The sequence below is a fragment of the Melanerpes formicivorus genome, unplaced genomic scaffold, assembly GCF_026170545.1.
Source record: "Melanerpes formicivorus ecotype bairdi unplaced genomic scaffold, bMelFor1.0.p_v2 SCAF_8, whole genome shotgun sequence".
Taxonomy (NCBI): Eukaryota; Metazoa; Chordata; class Aves; order Piciformes; family Picidae; genus Melanerpes; species Melanerpes formicivorus.
Window position 1 is genome coordinate 25715273 of NW_027142360.1, and position 16550 is coordinate 25731822.

The 16550-nt window shown below is 49.8% G+C and overlaps 1 protein-coding gene across 2 annotated transcripts in view; it reads left to right on the top strand.

The window, feature by feature from the left end:
- NTN4 (netrin 4) overlaps nucleotides 1-16550 on the top strand; it is a 40832-nt gene that overhangs the window by 8648 nt on the left and 15634 nt on the right. For both annotated transcript variants that reach the window (XM_068142786.1, XM_068142787.1), the window contains exon 3: nucleotides 10647-10934. In XM_068142786.1, the coding sequence (XP_067998887.1) occupies nucleotides 10647-10934 (288 nt within the window). The remainder of the gene's footprint in view (nucleotides 1-10646; nucleotides 10935-16550) is intronic.

The following is a 16550-nucleotide window of genomic DNA, read 5'->3' on the forward strand; positions in this document are numbered from 1 at the left end:
CAAGGATTTGTGTGTAGACAGCAGTGCCTGTCTCAAGAGAAAAAGGAATTTGGTAGTGGTTGGTGTATCTGCAGTAGCATGCTGCAAAACCAAGCTGTTGCCAAGCTTGCTCCTAGCTTGCTCCTTTGGGATCTCTTCTGGCACGGCTTTAGTCTGTGGTACTGCAACAGTGCTGTAAAAGCCAAAGTCACTTATTTATTCCAGGTTTTAAACAAATGTTGAGACCAAGGGGCTGGAGCTTCTAAGTTTTTATTTGCAGGGCACACTTCAGTTCCCTGCACTCCAACACCATTTTTACCTGCAACAGCAGTCACAGCAGCTTTCTGGTGACCAGATGGCAAGGCTGCATGCTTAGCAAATATCACATTTAATTTATTACAGGGTGCCACATTCCAGCAATTACTTGCAACTGCCAATAGCAACATGTATCTCACCTAAAGAAACAGCAGAGTTTTGTGTTCTGTTTGCAGTTATGTTGTGCTTTACTCCCACTTCTGGTAGCACCTAATTTCAGACATATGGAAACAGTAATTCCCCTTGAAACGGTGGTTTCAAAGAAGTCCTCATCTGAAGTGTCCAGGTCTGAAGGGGATCGTTTAACTGCAGCTCAGCTGCCACAGTTCTCTTTAAGAGCATGAGCTTAAATTCTGCAAGTGCTACTGGATGTCTTGGTTACATTTTTAGAGGGTTTATTTTATTTTACTGTACTTTTAGCTGTGATATAACAACTGTAACCCATGACCCAAACTGCGTGCTGCACCATCTGCCTACCAGTTTCCCCCACTTCAAACATTTCAAAGCCTCACCTGCATTTCCAGGCACAGAGGAGTGAGGGCTGGCAGGGGTTTGCAGGGTGTTGGGACCTCTGTACACTGCTGGCAGCTTGGTCACTGCCACCTGTCACAGAAGCATAGAATTGGTTTGGTTGGAAAAGACCTCGAAGATGAATGAGTGCAACCATCAACCTACGATCACCATGGCCATTAAACCGTGTCCTGAAGTGCCAGAGAATCATAGAATGGTTTGTGTTGGGAAGAACCTTAATGATCATCCAGTACCAACCGCTTGCCATGAGCAGAGACCCTTTCCACCAGACCAGGTTGCTCAAGGACCCACATTTCAAGAACACCTCAAGGGTTGGTGACCATCCCCCCTGGGAAGAGCAAGGTGCAAAGATCAGTGGAGGCCTTAGGAGATGGTGATCCACCCTAAACAGCACCAGAGCTTGGCACAGAGCTGTGGCTGGTTGGGCTGGTGGTTTCTGGTTTTAGCCCTCTGCAAAGAGCAGGGGGTACTGATCCACCACTGTTTCTGATCATGATGGTGCCTGCCAGCCCTGTTTCAAGGCAGTAATATGCAGAGGCTTGTAGTACTCAGGGGCTAATGGCCTCTTTGTTATTAATTACCTGTGTTAATTTGGAGCAATTGTGTATCTGCTTCAATTTTTATAGAGCAGGAGGATCAGGCTTTGTGCATTTCTTCTGCCCTCATCCTCTGGAGTCATTCCTTAGATGCCTGGCTCAACTCTTATGGCAAATATCCTCCCTCATCCCAACTTGCTGCGATGTTGACCTTGAGATTTATGGTAGCACAGAAAGCAAGCTGCCAAGCCTCTGGGTTCTTTTCAAAGACCCAGAGCTCAGTGCTGGGGAAGAAATGAGAGGTGCTGAAGCTGCTCTTTTCATCTTCTGCAGCAGAGCAGCTCTGAGCTTCCATTGGTGGTGGTGGGACCAGGGTAGTGGAGAGCACTAGGACAGTGATCTGTGCTCAGAGAGCAGCACCATGCTGCAGTCATCCAAGTGGGCTGTCTCCACAGTGCTGGGAGCCAGGTGCCAGGTCTGCTGATGGGGAGGGACATGGCAGGTATGTGCTCTTCTTTCCTACCTCTCCCTGATGCTGCAAAACCAGCAGGCTCTAGTTACCCTCTGCTTGGGATGCATCTCAGTCCTCCACCTTGAAGCATGTATGAGCTGGGAGATAACAGCCCAGTGGTGAGATTAGGAGGGCAAGAACAAATCTGAACAGAACTGCAGAGGAAAGAGGCTGAAGGCTGCATGGCACAGCACTGGTGTCAGGAACACTGCACCAAAGCCCTGGGTTTGCTCTTAAAGGCTTTCTCAGTGGAAGTAAGCTTGAGCTGACAGGTCAGCACATGCTCAGAGGCTTTGTTGAGCTGAGTCCCATGCCAGAGCAGCCTGGCTGTGGTCTGACCTCATGCAAAGCAGCATCCTTTCAGCAGCCAGGAAAGCTGCAACTTCTCTGCAACAGTCCAGGAGCCAAACAAAACAACTGAGCCCCTCCTCAGCAGGGAGCAGAGGAAAAGAGGCAGATGGCAGGTGCCCACATCCTGCTCCCTGCTTCCTCTTCAGAAATCCACCCACAGGCTGGCACCGCTTCCAGGACCTCTCCCAGTTCAGCAGCTAGGGCCAAGCTGTTCCCCACCACGGAGCCTGTGCAGTTTGGGTGAAAGAGAGATGGGAAGGAGAAGGAAACCTCAGCACAGTCTGCCTGTATTTCCATCAAGCTTCAAGCCTGTGCCAGTTTGAGGGGTTAGGTTTGCAACACTATGAAGGAGACAGAAAACTCTTTCCTTGTCAGGGAATCATTTGGGATCAGCTGCATGCAGAAGGGTCACTAAAGGCTTTCCTTGTGCTGAGTTTAGTAAGTTAATAGTTTCATAGCAGCAGTTTCTTCTGCACAGGCAGAAACCTCTAAATGCTGGCCTTACATCATCAGTGTTTTAAGAGAAAGGCTAGGGCCAAATTTTAGGCTGGATCATACAAGTGTGCTATGAATCCAGAGTATTCCCACTTTTCCAGGGTGTGACCCTTCAGCCAGATGATTGCAAGGGAAACATCATCTGATCTAAGTAAACAAGCTGCAGAAGTAAACTCTTTCGGCTCCATGCTCAGACAGAAAGGCCAAATGGTATCAGTATGCACAAAAGCCAATCTTCCTTCCCTCCCACAACTCAGCTCACATTAATATTTCTTCTTTTCCACTCTAATCTTCCAGTTATCCTTGGCCAGGGACCACAGTTTGGGGCTCATCCCCCAGGGGCCCTGAGCAGATGTTAATTCCTTCCCCGTGAGCCAGGCTGACTGTCCACTCTGCAATGCAATTATCTCACTCACTTTACATCCCCATCTGTGGTCAATTCAGATTAGCTCGCCTGAGTGTCCCCATTTAGACAAGCTCCAGGATAAAAGGACTTACTGAAGCAGAGTCCCCTTGACAAGATTTTAGTAAATTGGTAACTTATTTGAGTGTTCATCTCTTCAGAATACTGCTAATAAATCATTTGGAGACCTCAGCTATTGTTGCTGTTTGCTATTAATAAGAGAGACCTATTTGCAGCCTGTCTATATTGCAGCAACCAAGTCTAGCATGCTTTTAACTTGTGAAACACCACATGCCACTGTTTTGCTGTGGGCTGTGTGTATAACTGAGCATTTTTATTGATCTCAGATGCCCTCTGGAGCAGAAAAGTCTTCAAGTGCTTTGCCTTGAACTGTTGCTGCAAGCAGTCTGCCCCCCTCTTTAACATCAATCCTACTGATTCTACCTGAAATGAGCTGTGCAGAGAAGAATTGTGTCCTGCTTCTCACAAGCCTGGCCCTGATGGACAGTGAGGAGTTGTAACACTTGCAGACACAAAGAGGATTTAATGATGCTCAGTGATTAGGGCTCATTTGGAGCCCTAATTTTGGGTTGTAGAAACACTCTTGAAGCCTAAAAAGCTTTTGCCCCTTTGTTTTCCTCGCCTGTCTTCTATGCCTGTCTAAGCTTGATTTTTAAGCTTATCATTGATGCCCTTAACTGATGCTACATCTTCATTGCTCTGAGGTCCTTCAAGGATCGCATGGATCACAGATTTGAGGTCAGACGTTTGCAGGGCTTGGGACTCCACAAAGAACCTAGGCAAATATGCAAGAATAACCTCGAAACCCCTTGGGATCTCAGCCCATTAGAGGGCTGTAAATGGCTTTTCTAATCACCCTGTGCCACTAATGTCTGCACAGAGAGATGAATCAAAGACCCAGGCTGGTGAGAAGAAAAGAAAGAAAGATCCTGGCTGGTGTTCAGCAGTGCTCAGGACATGTGAGGACATGGCTAGAGAAATACGTTTTCAAGTCCCATCTCTACACTTTGTAGAAGTGCATTTTGTAGGGGGAAAAAAAACCCAACAACAACTCTTTAACAGCATCTTCCTGATCATTCTGTCTCTGGGGAAATGGGAATTGCCAGGCTTTGTGCAGGAACACCACATGCAAAGGGGAGTCTGTTCAGCTTTGGGCCAGGGATGATGAGGGTGACAGCCAGACCCAGCTCTTTGCATTGCATCAGTGAATTGAGCAAACCTTTGGGGCCATTAGTTCATAAGCACATGAATAATGATTTCTAGGGGAATTGTTAATGAGATGAAGTCAGGCTGGAGTCAATGAAATAATAAAATCATAGAATGTCTCAGGTTGGAGGGGGCCCTCAAAGGTCATCATGCCCAGGGCTTGAGAGGAGCTCACTTCTCCAGCCTGCCCTCTACACGATTGACCCCACTGCAGCCAGCCCACAGGAAGCCCACATTGTCTCCTTTTCTCCCTGGCTTTTCCAGTGCTTTTGGCACTTGGAGGTTGGTCCTCTGCTTGGCCAGCTCTTGCAATGCAGCCACCTCTGGGATGGAGCACAGCCAGTGCTTAACGGCGCGTATCGGCGGTGCCCTGTTCAGAACAGCAAGTTTCTAACCACTGAGGATCAGGGCTTCTGGGTTGGCCTCCAACTATGGATAAAACAAATTCTTCCTCAGAGAGAGCTTGACCAGTCTGTCAAAGGGACTATATTGTGGGCTGCCAACAGCAGGAGGGAACAGGTCCCAGTGCTCCAGGAGACCCTTTCCAAACTTCTTATGTAGGAAGTGAAGAGCACTGTACCCGCATAAAATGAGGAATCTGGGGAGGCAGAATTTAATGCTCTAAATTGGCATCTGGCCCTGTCAGTGGGGACTATTGCTTCCCTTGAGAAAAGTGCCCCAGGATTTCAGTGGTGCAGCCAGAGCCCCTCTTCAGGCACTGCACCCCACTGCTTCATTTCACAGCTCCTTTTGGGCATGAAGGGAGGACTGACTCACTAATTCAGCTCTCAGTTTGCTGGCTGGCAGGCTGGAACTGCCATGTTCCTCTTTGGGATTCCTGGGTACAGATGGTGACATGGGAAGTGTGTAACCTAAAGCAGGGAGCTGACACATCTCAGAAGGTTTTGGATCAAAAGCTCCTGGGGACTTAATCTGAAGATTAATCACCAGGCACAATGGCTGTCGCCGTGAGATACCCCAAATCCACCAACCTTCAGAACCCTGCACAAATGGGGAAGTCCTCAAACTCTCCCTGGGCAACATTTCCAGGAAGAAAAGAAGTTAATGTCTGCAACAAACTTAGTAGACAGAGCCTGCCCCTGGCTCTCTGTCACCGGTCTCTGCAGCAGCCCTCAGTGCTGTGGGCACCAAAGGGGTTCCAGAGGGGGGTGGGGGGTGGTGGTGCTGTTTCTCATGGCCTTTTCAACAGTGTGCATTTACACATTATTCAGACAGGTTGTTCTTTTCCCCCCAAATTAAATGTAGCTCGTGGTAGCTGGGTGGTTTAAGTAGCCAGCAGGCTACTTAAATAGGCACAAAAGACACAAAACCTTTTTAGACACAGACCCTTTTCATTGGAGATAAGAGCAGCTGCAAAAAAATATTCCATGAAATCAAGTTACTCTTAGGCTGAAAGAAATCCCTTAGGGTCCTTGGTACTGCTGCAGCTCCTGAAATGCTTAACCTGCTGCCTTTTGCAGGCTTTTGCAGTGGTGCTTCACACTCAGAAGCTGTCAGAGGGCTTATTCTGCAGCTCTGGGGACTGAGCCAGCTTTCCCTACAGCCCTGCCTGTGAACGGGCAAGTCCAGCTCTCTGTCTGGCTCTTTGGAGGTAGCTCCAGGTATTCTTGGTCCTCCATATACACAACAGGTAGGGAAAAGGGCTGGGGTTGTTTAGCCTGGAGAAGAGGAGCCTCAGGGGAGACCTTATTGCTGTCTACAACTACCTGAAAGGAGGTTGTTTTAGGCTGGAGGTGAGGAGAAAGTTCTTCCCAGCAAGAGAGATTGGCCATTGGAATGTGCTGCCCAGGGAGGTGCTGGAGTCACCATCACTGGAGGTGTTCAAAAAGGGATTGGATGTGGCACTTGGAGCCATGGTTTAGTTAGTCATGAGGTGTTGGGTGATAAGTTGGACTTCATGATCTCTGATGTCTTTTCCAACCTGGTTGATTCTATGATTCTATGGTTATAGCCAGGTGGGGGTTGGTCTCTTCTCCCAGGCAGCCCGCAACAGAAGGAGAAGACACAGTCTCAAACGGTGCCAGGGGAGGTTTAGGATGGATGTTAGGAAGAAATTCTTCACAGAAAGAGTGATCAGGCATTGGAATGTGCTGCCCAGAGAGGCTGTGGAGTCTCCTTCTCTGGAGTCCTTCAAGCCCCATCTGGAAGTGTTCCTGTGTAACCTGTGCTGGATTCTATGGTCCTGCTCTGGCAGTGGGGTTGGACTGGATGATCTTCGAGGACCCCTTCCAACCCCTAACATCCTATGATCCTGTGAGGAGGAAGCTTTCTGTGGATCACATGTTTGTCCAATGTTGTGAGCATCCCAGAGGGCCTCATTTTATCCCTGTGGAGATTTGCCTCGTGACAAAGGTCCAGGCCCTTGCAGCTGGGGCGGGGGGAGGCTGCAGCAGTCTGTGATGCGCCCGGGACTCCTGGAGAAGGTTTTGCTGGGGGCAAATCTTTCCTTGATTTTCTCTGTTGATTTCCTCAAGCGACTTTCTGACTTCAGAGCCTGTTTTGTTGCTCTCAGCATCATTCATTAGCATTTTCCTTCCCACTGTGGAGAGATATATATAAAGATGTCCTTTCATAGCCTGTGGCATGTAAACAAGCTGGGGTTCTTCTGGCGAAGAGACTTGCATGTATTTATAAATCGAGGTCATGGGGGAGCAGGCGGTCACCAGAGTGCACCACATCCATGGCTGCTGCTGCTGCTGCTGGATTTATGCACTCAGCTGCAGGACTGCCTCTCTGCAATGGCAAGAAGCTAAGGCATAAAAAAGATGGGTGCAGTAATCACAGAATCACAGAATAGAATCGTAGAATTGTCAGGGTGGGAAGGGACCTCAAGGATCAGCCAGTTCCAACCCCCCTGCTATGAGCAGGGACACCTCATCAGGTTGCTCACAGCCACATCCAGCCTGTCCTTCAAAACCTCCAGGGATGAGGCTTCCACCACTTCCCTGGGCAACCTGTGCCAGTGTCTCAACACCCTACTGGGGAAGAATTTCTTCCCAACATCCAATCTGAATCTACCCATTTCTAATTTTGTTCCATTCCCCCCAGTCCTGTCACTCCCTGACACCCTCAAAAGTTGACAGAGCAAGAGCTGCAAGAGCTGCTCATGGATATTAGGAAAAAGCTCTTCACAGAAAGCATTCTCAGGCTGCACAGGGAGGTGGTGGAGTCACCATCCCTGGAGGTGTTCAAGAAACCTGAGGACATGGCACTTTGAGACATAGTTTCCGGGCCAGGTGGTCTTAGGTTGATGGCTGGACTTGATGATCTAAGAGACCTTTCCAACCAAAACAATTCTGCCATACTATGAAAGCTGCCATCCATGTGTCTGTAGGTGGCTGTGGGGTGCTAGGCAGCACAGGGGTGCAGAGCCATAACAGCTTTATGGGGTTGGTGGAGCCCCATTGATGTGCTGACTCCTGAAAGAGCCTGGGAGAAATCAGAGAGGTTGATGACTGAACAGGGAAGTCCTGCTGGGAAACACATCCTTGACCTCATTGACTCCAACTCAACCCAATCTGCCCAGCAGACAATTGCTGTTTGTCTGGGGTCCTGCATGTTAGAATGCCTGGTTTGTATTTTACTCCAAAGCAGAGCTACTAATGTCTGGGACAGAGGGATGAGGACATTCACTGTGCTGGCAGTGCCAAGACCAGGCTTGCCCCGTTCCCTGGCACTGCTGCAGGGTGCAGCATGGCTGTGGGGCTGCTGGGTACCGTGGGAGTGATACAGGACAGCCCCTGGGAATTACAGAGAGGACTCATGTTTAGCATCACTGTTTTCAAGTAGAAATGTTTGCAGCATTTGGGAATCCTGGCTCCACTGAAATCAGCAGCACAACTCCCCCTGAATTCCACACAGACAAGGTTTAACCTTTTCCATGGGAAGGCACTCAAGGGTTATTGAGTCCCTTGCTGTGACTGCCTTTGCTAGAGCTGCAAGCAGCAATCAGGTGCAATAAGTGAGGCCAGACAAACAATCAAAACTGGAAACCATGGAGCAAAGTCTGCAGATGGATCGCGCAGAAATTGCTTTGATTTCCTTCACCGCTCTCATCTGAATCAGGATGAGCAAAGTAGTCTCTGGGATGCACCACATGGGACAGCAACAAATCCAAAGTGCCAGTTTGGATTGAACATTCTCAGCCTGGCATTCTTCATCCAGAGCCCTCAACACAAGACCTGATGGAGTGGTTCCAGAGGAGGCCACAAAGATGATCAGGGGGCTGGAGTACCTCTGCTACAAGGACAGGCTGAGGGAGCTGGGGTTGTTCAGCCTGGAGAAGAGAAGGCTCCAGGGAGATCCAATAGCAGCCTTTCAGTACCTGAGGGGGGCTACAAGAAGGCTGCAGAGGGACTGTTTGCAAAGGCCTGGCGTGTTCCTGAAAGAGAGGTGGGAGGGGGAAAACCTTCTGAAAGGTGTGGGGATTTATTAGACTCCACACTGCTGTTCAAGGGGCATATTGGTCACCAGCCCTGCTCCCTGACCACCTCCCCTGGTTAACCTTCTCCCTTATTGATGTCTTTTTGGCAGGAGATGCCTTTGGCTAGAATACCTTTGAGAGGGAGAGTTTGCAGGATGGCAGCATGGGGCTGCAGTCTCAATGTGCTTGCCAGCGTGCAACACCTGGCACCAGCAAGCCCAAGCCCTGCTGTCACCAGAGTGCTACTTGTGACCATGCTTGGCAGGCTGACAGGCTGTGCAAAAGCACACTGCCATCATTCAGATCCAAAATGAGCTCTAAATCTCCTTCCAGGCCAGGACAAAGCTTCCTCTGGCTGGATCCAGGCAGCTCTGGAGAAAAGCCAGGTCCTGGCCAAGAGCAATGCCAGCAGTGGTGGGGCTGGCAGAGGTGGCAGCCAGCAAGCAAAGCCTGCAGACAGGCAAGCTGGCACTGCTGGGCTCATTATTTCTACAATCCCTGAGTCCTGGTGAAATAAAAGGGAAGCCTTCATCAGCTGTATCAGCTGCATCCCTCAGAGGCAGTGGCTTTAGGGAGAAGGCTGTGATCACTGTAAGCAGTGCTGGCAGGATTCATAGAATGCTTTGGGTTGGAAGGGACCTTAAGGATCATCCAGTTCCAATCCCCTGCCATGGGCAGGGACACCTTCCACTAGCCCAGGTTGCTCAAGGCCTCATCCACCTCCAGGTGTTCAACACAACCCCTACTTTGCTCCAACCTCCTTTCAGGGAGCTATAGAGAGCAAGGAGGTCTCCCCTCAGCCTCCTCTTCTCCACACTAAACACCCCCAGCTCCCTCAGCTACTCCTCACCAGCTCTGTTCTCCAGACCCTTCATCAGCTTGGTTGCCCTTCTCTGGACACTCTGCAGCCCCTCAATGTCCTTCTTGGAGTGAGGGACCCAAACCTGAACCCAGCATTGGAGGTGCAGCCTCACCAGTGCTGATACAGGGGCACTATTGAACTGTTTAGAAAGTGTCACTGCAAGCTGACTGTACTGGTGACTAATTCATGTGTCAGAAATGTGTCGTTTTATTCCACAGGCAGTTCTGCAAGGTCTGTGCTGGCTCTGGTGTCTCACTGCAGCCCAGCAGCCCAACAGCTTTAAAATAAACCTCTTCAAGAAAGATACCTCTTCAAGAAAGATAAAAATCTACTTCAAGAGCAGATTTTTATCTACTGCTCTCAATTTCCAGCTTAAGCCAATATTTACCTGTTCAATAAGGCTGAAATTAAACTAAAGACTGACTGATAAGTATTTGTTGACACTTCAGAAGCCCTCCACTTCTCTTTCTTGCTTATCTCAGTTTTCTCCACTATCAGCTTGCTGTCACTAATTGCTACACCTAATTACTTTTCCACTAGAAAGCAGCCTGGCACTGATAGGAGCCAAATATTTGGAAGTCTGAGCTTTATTTGTTGGAAGAAAAAAAATTCAAAAATCACCCCTTCTTGGAGAGGGAAATGAAGCAAGAGTGCCCCAGCTCAGCATGGACTGGTCCCTGCACTGGGACACACTGCAGAGCACTGCCACCAACTCTGCTTCAAGTTACTGGAGAAATGTCACTTGTTCACAGATTCACAGAATGGTTTCAGTTGGAAGGGACCTTGAAGATCATCCAGTTCCAACCCCCCTGCCTTGGGCAGGGACACCTCCCACCAGCCCAGCTTGCTCAAAGCCTCATCCAGCCTGGCCTTGAACAGCTCCAGGGAGGAGGCATCCCCCAGCTCCCTGAGCAACCTGTTCCAGTGTCTCCCCACCCTCACTGGGAAGAATTTCTCTCTAATAATTTCCATTGCTGCATTTCCCTGCCCAGGTCATCTATCGAGCCCTGTCACCACCTCACACCGTGGAGGACCCCTACAGTGCTGAAGCCCAGGCACAGCTGAAGATCACCAACCTGAGAGTGCGGCTGCTGGAGCCGCAGGGCTGCCCCTGCCTGCCCACCAGCCCTGCCCTGCGGCCCCTGCAGCCCCCAGTGCCCCTGCACTATGCCATCTACGACTTCATGGTGAAGGGCAGCTGCTTCTGCAATGGCCACGCCGACCACTGCGTCCCTGTCGCTGGATTCAAGCCTCTGAAGGCAGCTGGTGTTTTCCACGTGGTATGTACAGGGGTCCCAGCGTTCACCCCACGGCAAAGGGGGGGTCTGAAAATGAGCAGAGATGGTCTAGAGTCTGGTGCTGGTCCAGGCGTGCAGTGTGGTGCCCTGGCTTCCAAACACAGTGAGCAAAAGCAGTGATTCACGTCAGGGAATCATAGAGTGGTTCACTTGGAGAAGACCTCTAAGATCCTTGAGCCCAAGCAGTAACCAAACACCACTGTGGCCATCAAACCCTGTCCCCAAGTGCCATGGCCACAGGTTTCTGGAACACCTCCAGGGATGAGGACTCCACCACCTCCTTGGGCAGCCTTTGCCAATCCCTGACTACTCTTGCAGCAAAGAAATTTCTCCTCATCTTCAACCTAACCCTCCCCTGGCACAATTTCAGTCTATTTCTTATCATTCTATCACCTGAGACTAGGCAGAAGAGACCAACCCCCCCCTCACTGCAACCTCCTTTCAGGGAGCTGTAGAGAGCAATGAGGTCTCCCCTCAGCCTCCCCTTCTCCAGACTGAACAAGCTCAGTTCCCTCAGCTGCTCCTCCCCAGCCCTGTTCTCCAGACCCTTCTCAGGACACCCTCCAGCACCTCAATGTCTTTTCTGTAGTATATCAGTATATTGCCCAGGGAGGTGGCAGAAGCCTCCTCCCTCCAGGTTTTTACCACCAGGCTGGATGTGGCTGTGAGCAACCTGCTCTAGTGTGAGCTCTGAGCTTGAATCCCTTGGGACTCACCAAGACATAAACCTCTGTCGTCCTATGGCCCAGAGGAGCAAGAGCCACTAGCTTGTTGTGGAGGTGATGGGCACAGCAGCAGCCAGCACCTTGGGTACCTGTGGCATAGCATGCCTGCCCCCTGCCAGTCCAGGGACACCCATTGTCCCCAGCACCTCTGGTCCTCTCTGCCCATACTGGCTGGTTCTGAACACGTTGGCTTTGCTGGCAGAGGAGCAGGGGAAAGCCAGGGCAGTCAAACTGATTTTGCTGAATAATGTTAGAAAGGGAAAGAGCATTCAAAAAATCATACAGCACTTCCTGGAGGTAAGGAGGTCTGGCATCCATCCAGCTCTTCAGGGAGCTCTCCTTTCACCTGAGTAATGATCTCAGGCATGAGGCAGACAGCACATTTCCCTTCAAACAGACCCAGCCTTGCACATCTTGAAAGCACAGCGGTGTGAAAGCGTGCAGCACTGTGATTGATAGGACTCTTCTGAGCCGCACTGTGATTGATAGGACTCTTCTGAGCAGCATCTGCTTCCCACAGATGTTCCCTGAGCAGAACTCTTGGAAGGAAGCTGTTTGCTCAGGGTTCTTTTGGTGGGTTCAAATGGCTCGAGATCACAGCCCAGAGCACTGCTGAGAGCTGTAACAGAGCCTGCAGTCACATATGCATCCAGAATGGTTACAGCTGGTGGAAACCATGGTGTGCAGGTAACAAGTGGTGCTGTGGGAAGGAGCCAAGTGCCAAAACTGCACTGAGAAATCAAAGCAAGAATTGAAAACAAACCCCTGCACCTAGGGCAGGTCACACAGGAATGTGTCCAGGTGGGTTTTGAATGTCTCCATTGAAGCAGACTCCACAACCTCTCTGGGCAGCCTCCTTCAGTGTTTTGTCACCCTCACCATGAAAGAGTTCTTCATTGTGTTCCTGTGGAACCTTCTCTGCTCCAGCTTGCACCCATTGCTCCTTGTCCTGTCATTGCACATCACTGAGCAGAGCCTGGCTCTGTTCTTCTGGCACTGCCCTGCACATCTTTATAAACATTAATGAATATAAACAGCCCCTCAGGCTCCTCTGCTCCAAGCTGAAGAGGGAGATATTCCACTGCCTGCAGCATCTTTGTAGCTCTGCACTGGACTTTTTCAAGGTCCTTCTGGAACTGAGGGGCCCAGAACTGGACTCCATATTCCAGATGTGGCCTCAGCAGGGCAGAGTAGAGGGGGAGGAGAACCTCTCTCAACCTACTGACCACAGCCCTTCTAATCCACCCCAGGATACCATTGGCCTTCTTGGCCACAAGGCACATTGCTGGCTCATGGTCATCCTTCTGTCCACCAGGACATTCAGGTCCCTCTCCTCTGTGCTGCTCTTTTCCAGGAGCTCTTTTATTGTTGTTGTTGGTGGTGGTTTTGGTTGGTTTGGGCTTTGTTTCATTTGTTTGGTTGGTTTGTTTTGGGTTGGGTTGGTTTTCCTAGGCTTAACAGAAAAAATAGTTGAGGAAGCTGACCAGTGGATACATCTGCACCTGATTTCTGGCAGCTGCCTGACAATGAGGCACCAAACCCCAGATGTACCTCACCTGATTTTGGGGCATGCATTAGATGTAACCAGGTTAGCCAGCTGTGATGGGCTGAAATTTTAAAGGCATAGCCTAAAACTACCACTCCAGGCTTCTTCCATAGTTATGAAGTGTGTGTGGGGGATACAGTATGGTTGGGATCTTGTGTAGACTGAGCTGCCATGCTTTAAACACTTCTATATAGTTTGGCAGGGTGAATATTCCACCCCCACCTCCCACCCCCTCCCCACGTGGTCAAGCCAGTGGCTGTTATAAATTGTTATCATGCTCCCAACATCAAAAGATGCTGAAGGTCTTCTCCAGAAGCCCTGACAGAAGCCTATTGTACAAGGAATTAGAAACAAAACAAAACAACACACACACACACACACACAAAAAAACCCTTCCAACCCAGGAGAAGGCCCCCACACCCTAGGCAGCAAGCTTTGTATTCTGCCAGAAGAATGAAGATAGGATATGAGAATTTTCTCATGCATAAATTTGGTTGTCTAAGTGCTTTGGGGAAGAATACCTCCCCCCCATGTGCTGACAGCAGCCAGTGGGCACTGCTCCTAAAACTGGCACAGTGGCTGAAGCACCGCGCACAGTTTAAAAGCCATCCCTGGCGACTCAGCATGAGGGCTGTCCATTTTCCTTCAGGCTGACAGAAATTAATAAATCCGAGAGAAAAACTCCCATTGGAGCAGCTCTAAGGCAGAAACTCCATGAAAAGCAGGTTTTCCCCTCCCAGTGGTTCAGCCTTGTTGGTGTTATCAGGGTCTTTGGGACATTGATTTTGTTCTTTTAGCCTGCATTTGTGTTGGACTCCACAAAGCAGAGCTCTGGCAAGATAAATCACTTCATAACAGGTGACTGAGAGCATTTCTTTAGTTGGCCTCGATCCAGCATTTCTTTCTCACTGCCCAACGTTTGGCTCCGTGATGAATAGGGGGAGAAGTGTTTTAGAGGATTTGACTAAAGGAGAACGAAACAAAACAAAACTAAACCAAACCAAACCAAACCAAACCAAACCAAAGCAAAACAACAAACCCAATGTGTTTGCAACGTGAAAGGAAGCACTGGAAGGTTGTAATTCAGCAACAAAAGGCTCTGGAAGGAAGCATGGCCTAGCAGCTCTCTTTGTATAGAGAAATCAGTCGCTCGTTTATCTTGCAGAAGGCGACTTTTGTAACACTGTTTGCATTGTGCCTGAGGTCGTGCCGGGGCTGTTGTGCCGAGAAGGGAGGCAGTGTGAAAGTGCACTGGGATGTAAAGCCCCCACGACACAATGAGAAATGATGTGAGGAGGCTGTGCTGCTGCATACGAGGCGAGAGCTGTGCAAAGGCTCAAAGGAGGTGAGCTGGGAGCTGTGTTTGTGTACTTAGCGCCGCTCCGGAGTGACCCAAGCGGGCACGCCTCGCAGTTCAGTGCAGAGGGGAGGTGAATGGAATGGGAGGGGATAAAAATGGTCTCTGTCCTTTGTCGATGCTTGGGAGTCACATGCTGCTGCCAGAAAGGTGCTGAGATGCCAGAGAAATCCCCAAGGACAAGGCAGCCTGGGCTGGTGGAAGGTGTCCTTGTCCGTGGCAGGGGGGCTGGAACTAGAGGATCTTTAAGGCTCCTTCTGAACCAAACCATTCTATGAATCTGTGACAGGTGCATCATTTCCTCACTCTGCCCTGGGACTTTCCCCAGCTTTGTTGCCCTTCTCAGGACAGTCTCCAGCCTCTCAATGTCCTTCTTGGCGTGAGGGGCTCGAAACTGAACCCAGTATTGGAAGTGTGACCTCAAACCAGCGTGAAATCAGAATTGTGCTGTTACTTCTTTAGCTTTCCAGGGAGTCCATTCATTTCCTTGCCCTTAGGTGCATCACACCTTTACAAATGATCTATACCAGGAGCAGCAGCATCCCCTGCTCTACCTTGGAATCTACCTAAACACCAGCTAGCTTTACTTGCACCACCTCCAAATGGGACTCTTTGGCAGTGCTGCTTGCCACCGCATCTCAAAGCCCACCAGCCTGCCAAAGCTGCAGCAGGTTTTCAGCTTAGAAAACCTCTTTCTTTGGAGTTCACATACAGATTAATATGAACAAGGAGGCTCACAGCTATTCAGTGGTTCACTTATTAGCTCTGCCTGCAAAATGAATGGCTGCACATCCGGGGTTTTTCTGGATACCCATCCTCTTCTGTTCTGTTTTTGCCCACCTCCCTATGTTCTGGCAACAGGACATGCCCTGTTGTGCAGGACTGGGGCTGTCAGAGAATGCAGGCTTTTAGGCCTTGGGACTGTGAATGCTCCTCAGCAGGGAGTTCTGCCTCATTCTGTGCTGCTGTCTTGGGATGCTTAATCCTTTGAGGGTTTCTTAGGTGCTGCTGAGTTTCAGAGTTGCACATTATTCATTCTGAGCAGCCACAGGCTGATTGATTGAGTCCCCACTGATTCTTTTTGTGGCTTTGGCAAAGGGGAGAGCTGAATTTGAGGCGTGAGGCTGCAGGCTGTGGGCACAAGCAGAGGGAGCATGCATCCCCCACTGTAATCCCCAGAGTCCTCATGTCTGAGACATATCCCTCTTTGCAAACCTTCTCCCGTGTCCTTCTTTCTTTGGCACCATCATCACCAAAGCACCAAGGGACACCTGATTTTGACCATGGTATCTCCTGGCTCCCACAAGTTGCTCTCCCCTCCTGCATGTCCAGTATCTGGTGGGTGAGGAACAAGCTGAAGGATTTTTTCTGGCCACAGATGTGGTTCAGGCTACTTTGACCAGTTTAGCCCTAATCACTCAGTGGCCAAAGAAAACCCTACCAAAAATGGCTTCAAAGAGTTAGGGCTTTGCCAAAACCACAGCCAGTACAGGCTTAACCAAGTCCTGTTTCCTTGCAGGTGGATGCTTTAAGATGTCTGTGAAGTAGCTCTGCACCCTTCACCAGCTTCGTTGCCCTTCTCTGGACACACTCCAGCACCTTTCTTGTAGTGAGGAGCCCCTCCTGCACATTTGCCATGAGAGATATGGTGCTGAGGGCTTAGCACCAGACTTGGTAGCATTAGAGAATGGTTGGACTTGATGATCTTCAAGGTCTTTTCCAACCCAAATGGTTCAATGGTTATTCTATGATTCTGTGAGTGGCAGGACCCAGTGAGGTCTCCATCTCATTACTGAGATGCCAAACCCTACTCAGTTTGTTGCCTTCTTTGTCTATAACTTGCCCCATGACTGCTGACGGAAGGGCACCAGCATGGGTGGTGGGGCACCAGGGTGGTGAAGCACCACTCAGTTTGCATTTCAGCAGGCACAGGATGCCCATCATGCCTTCAGCCTGGCCATGCATTACAC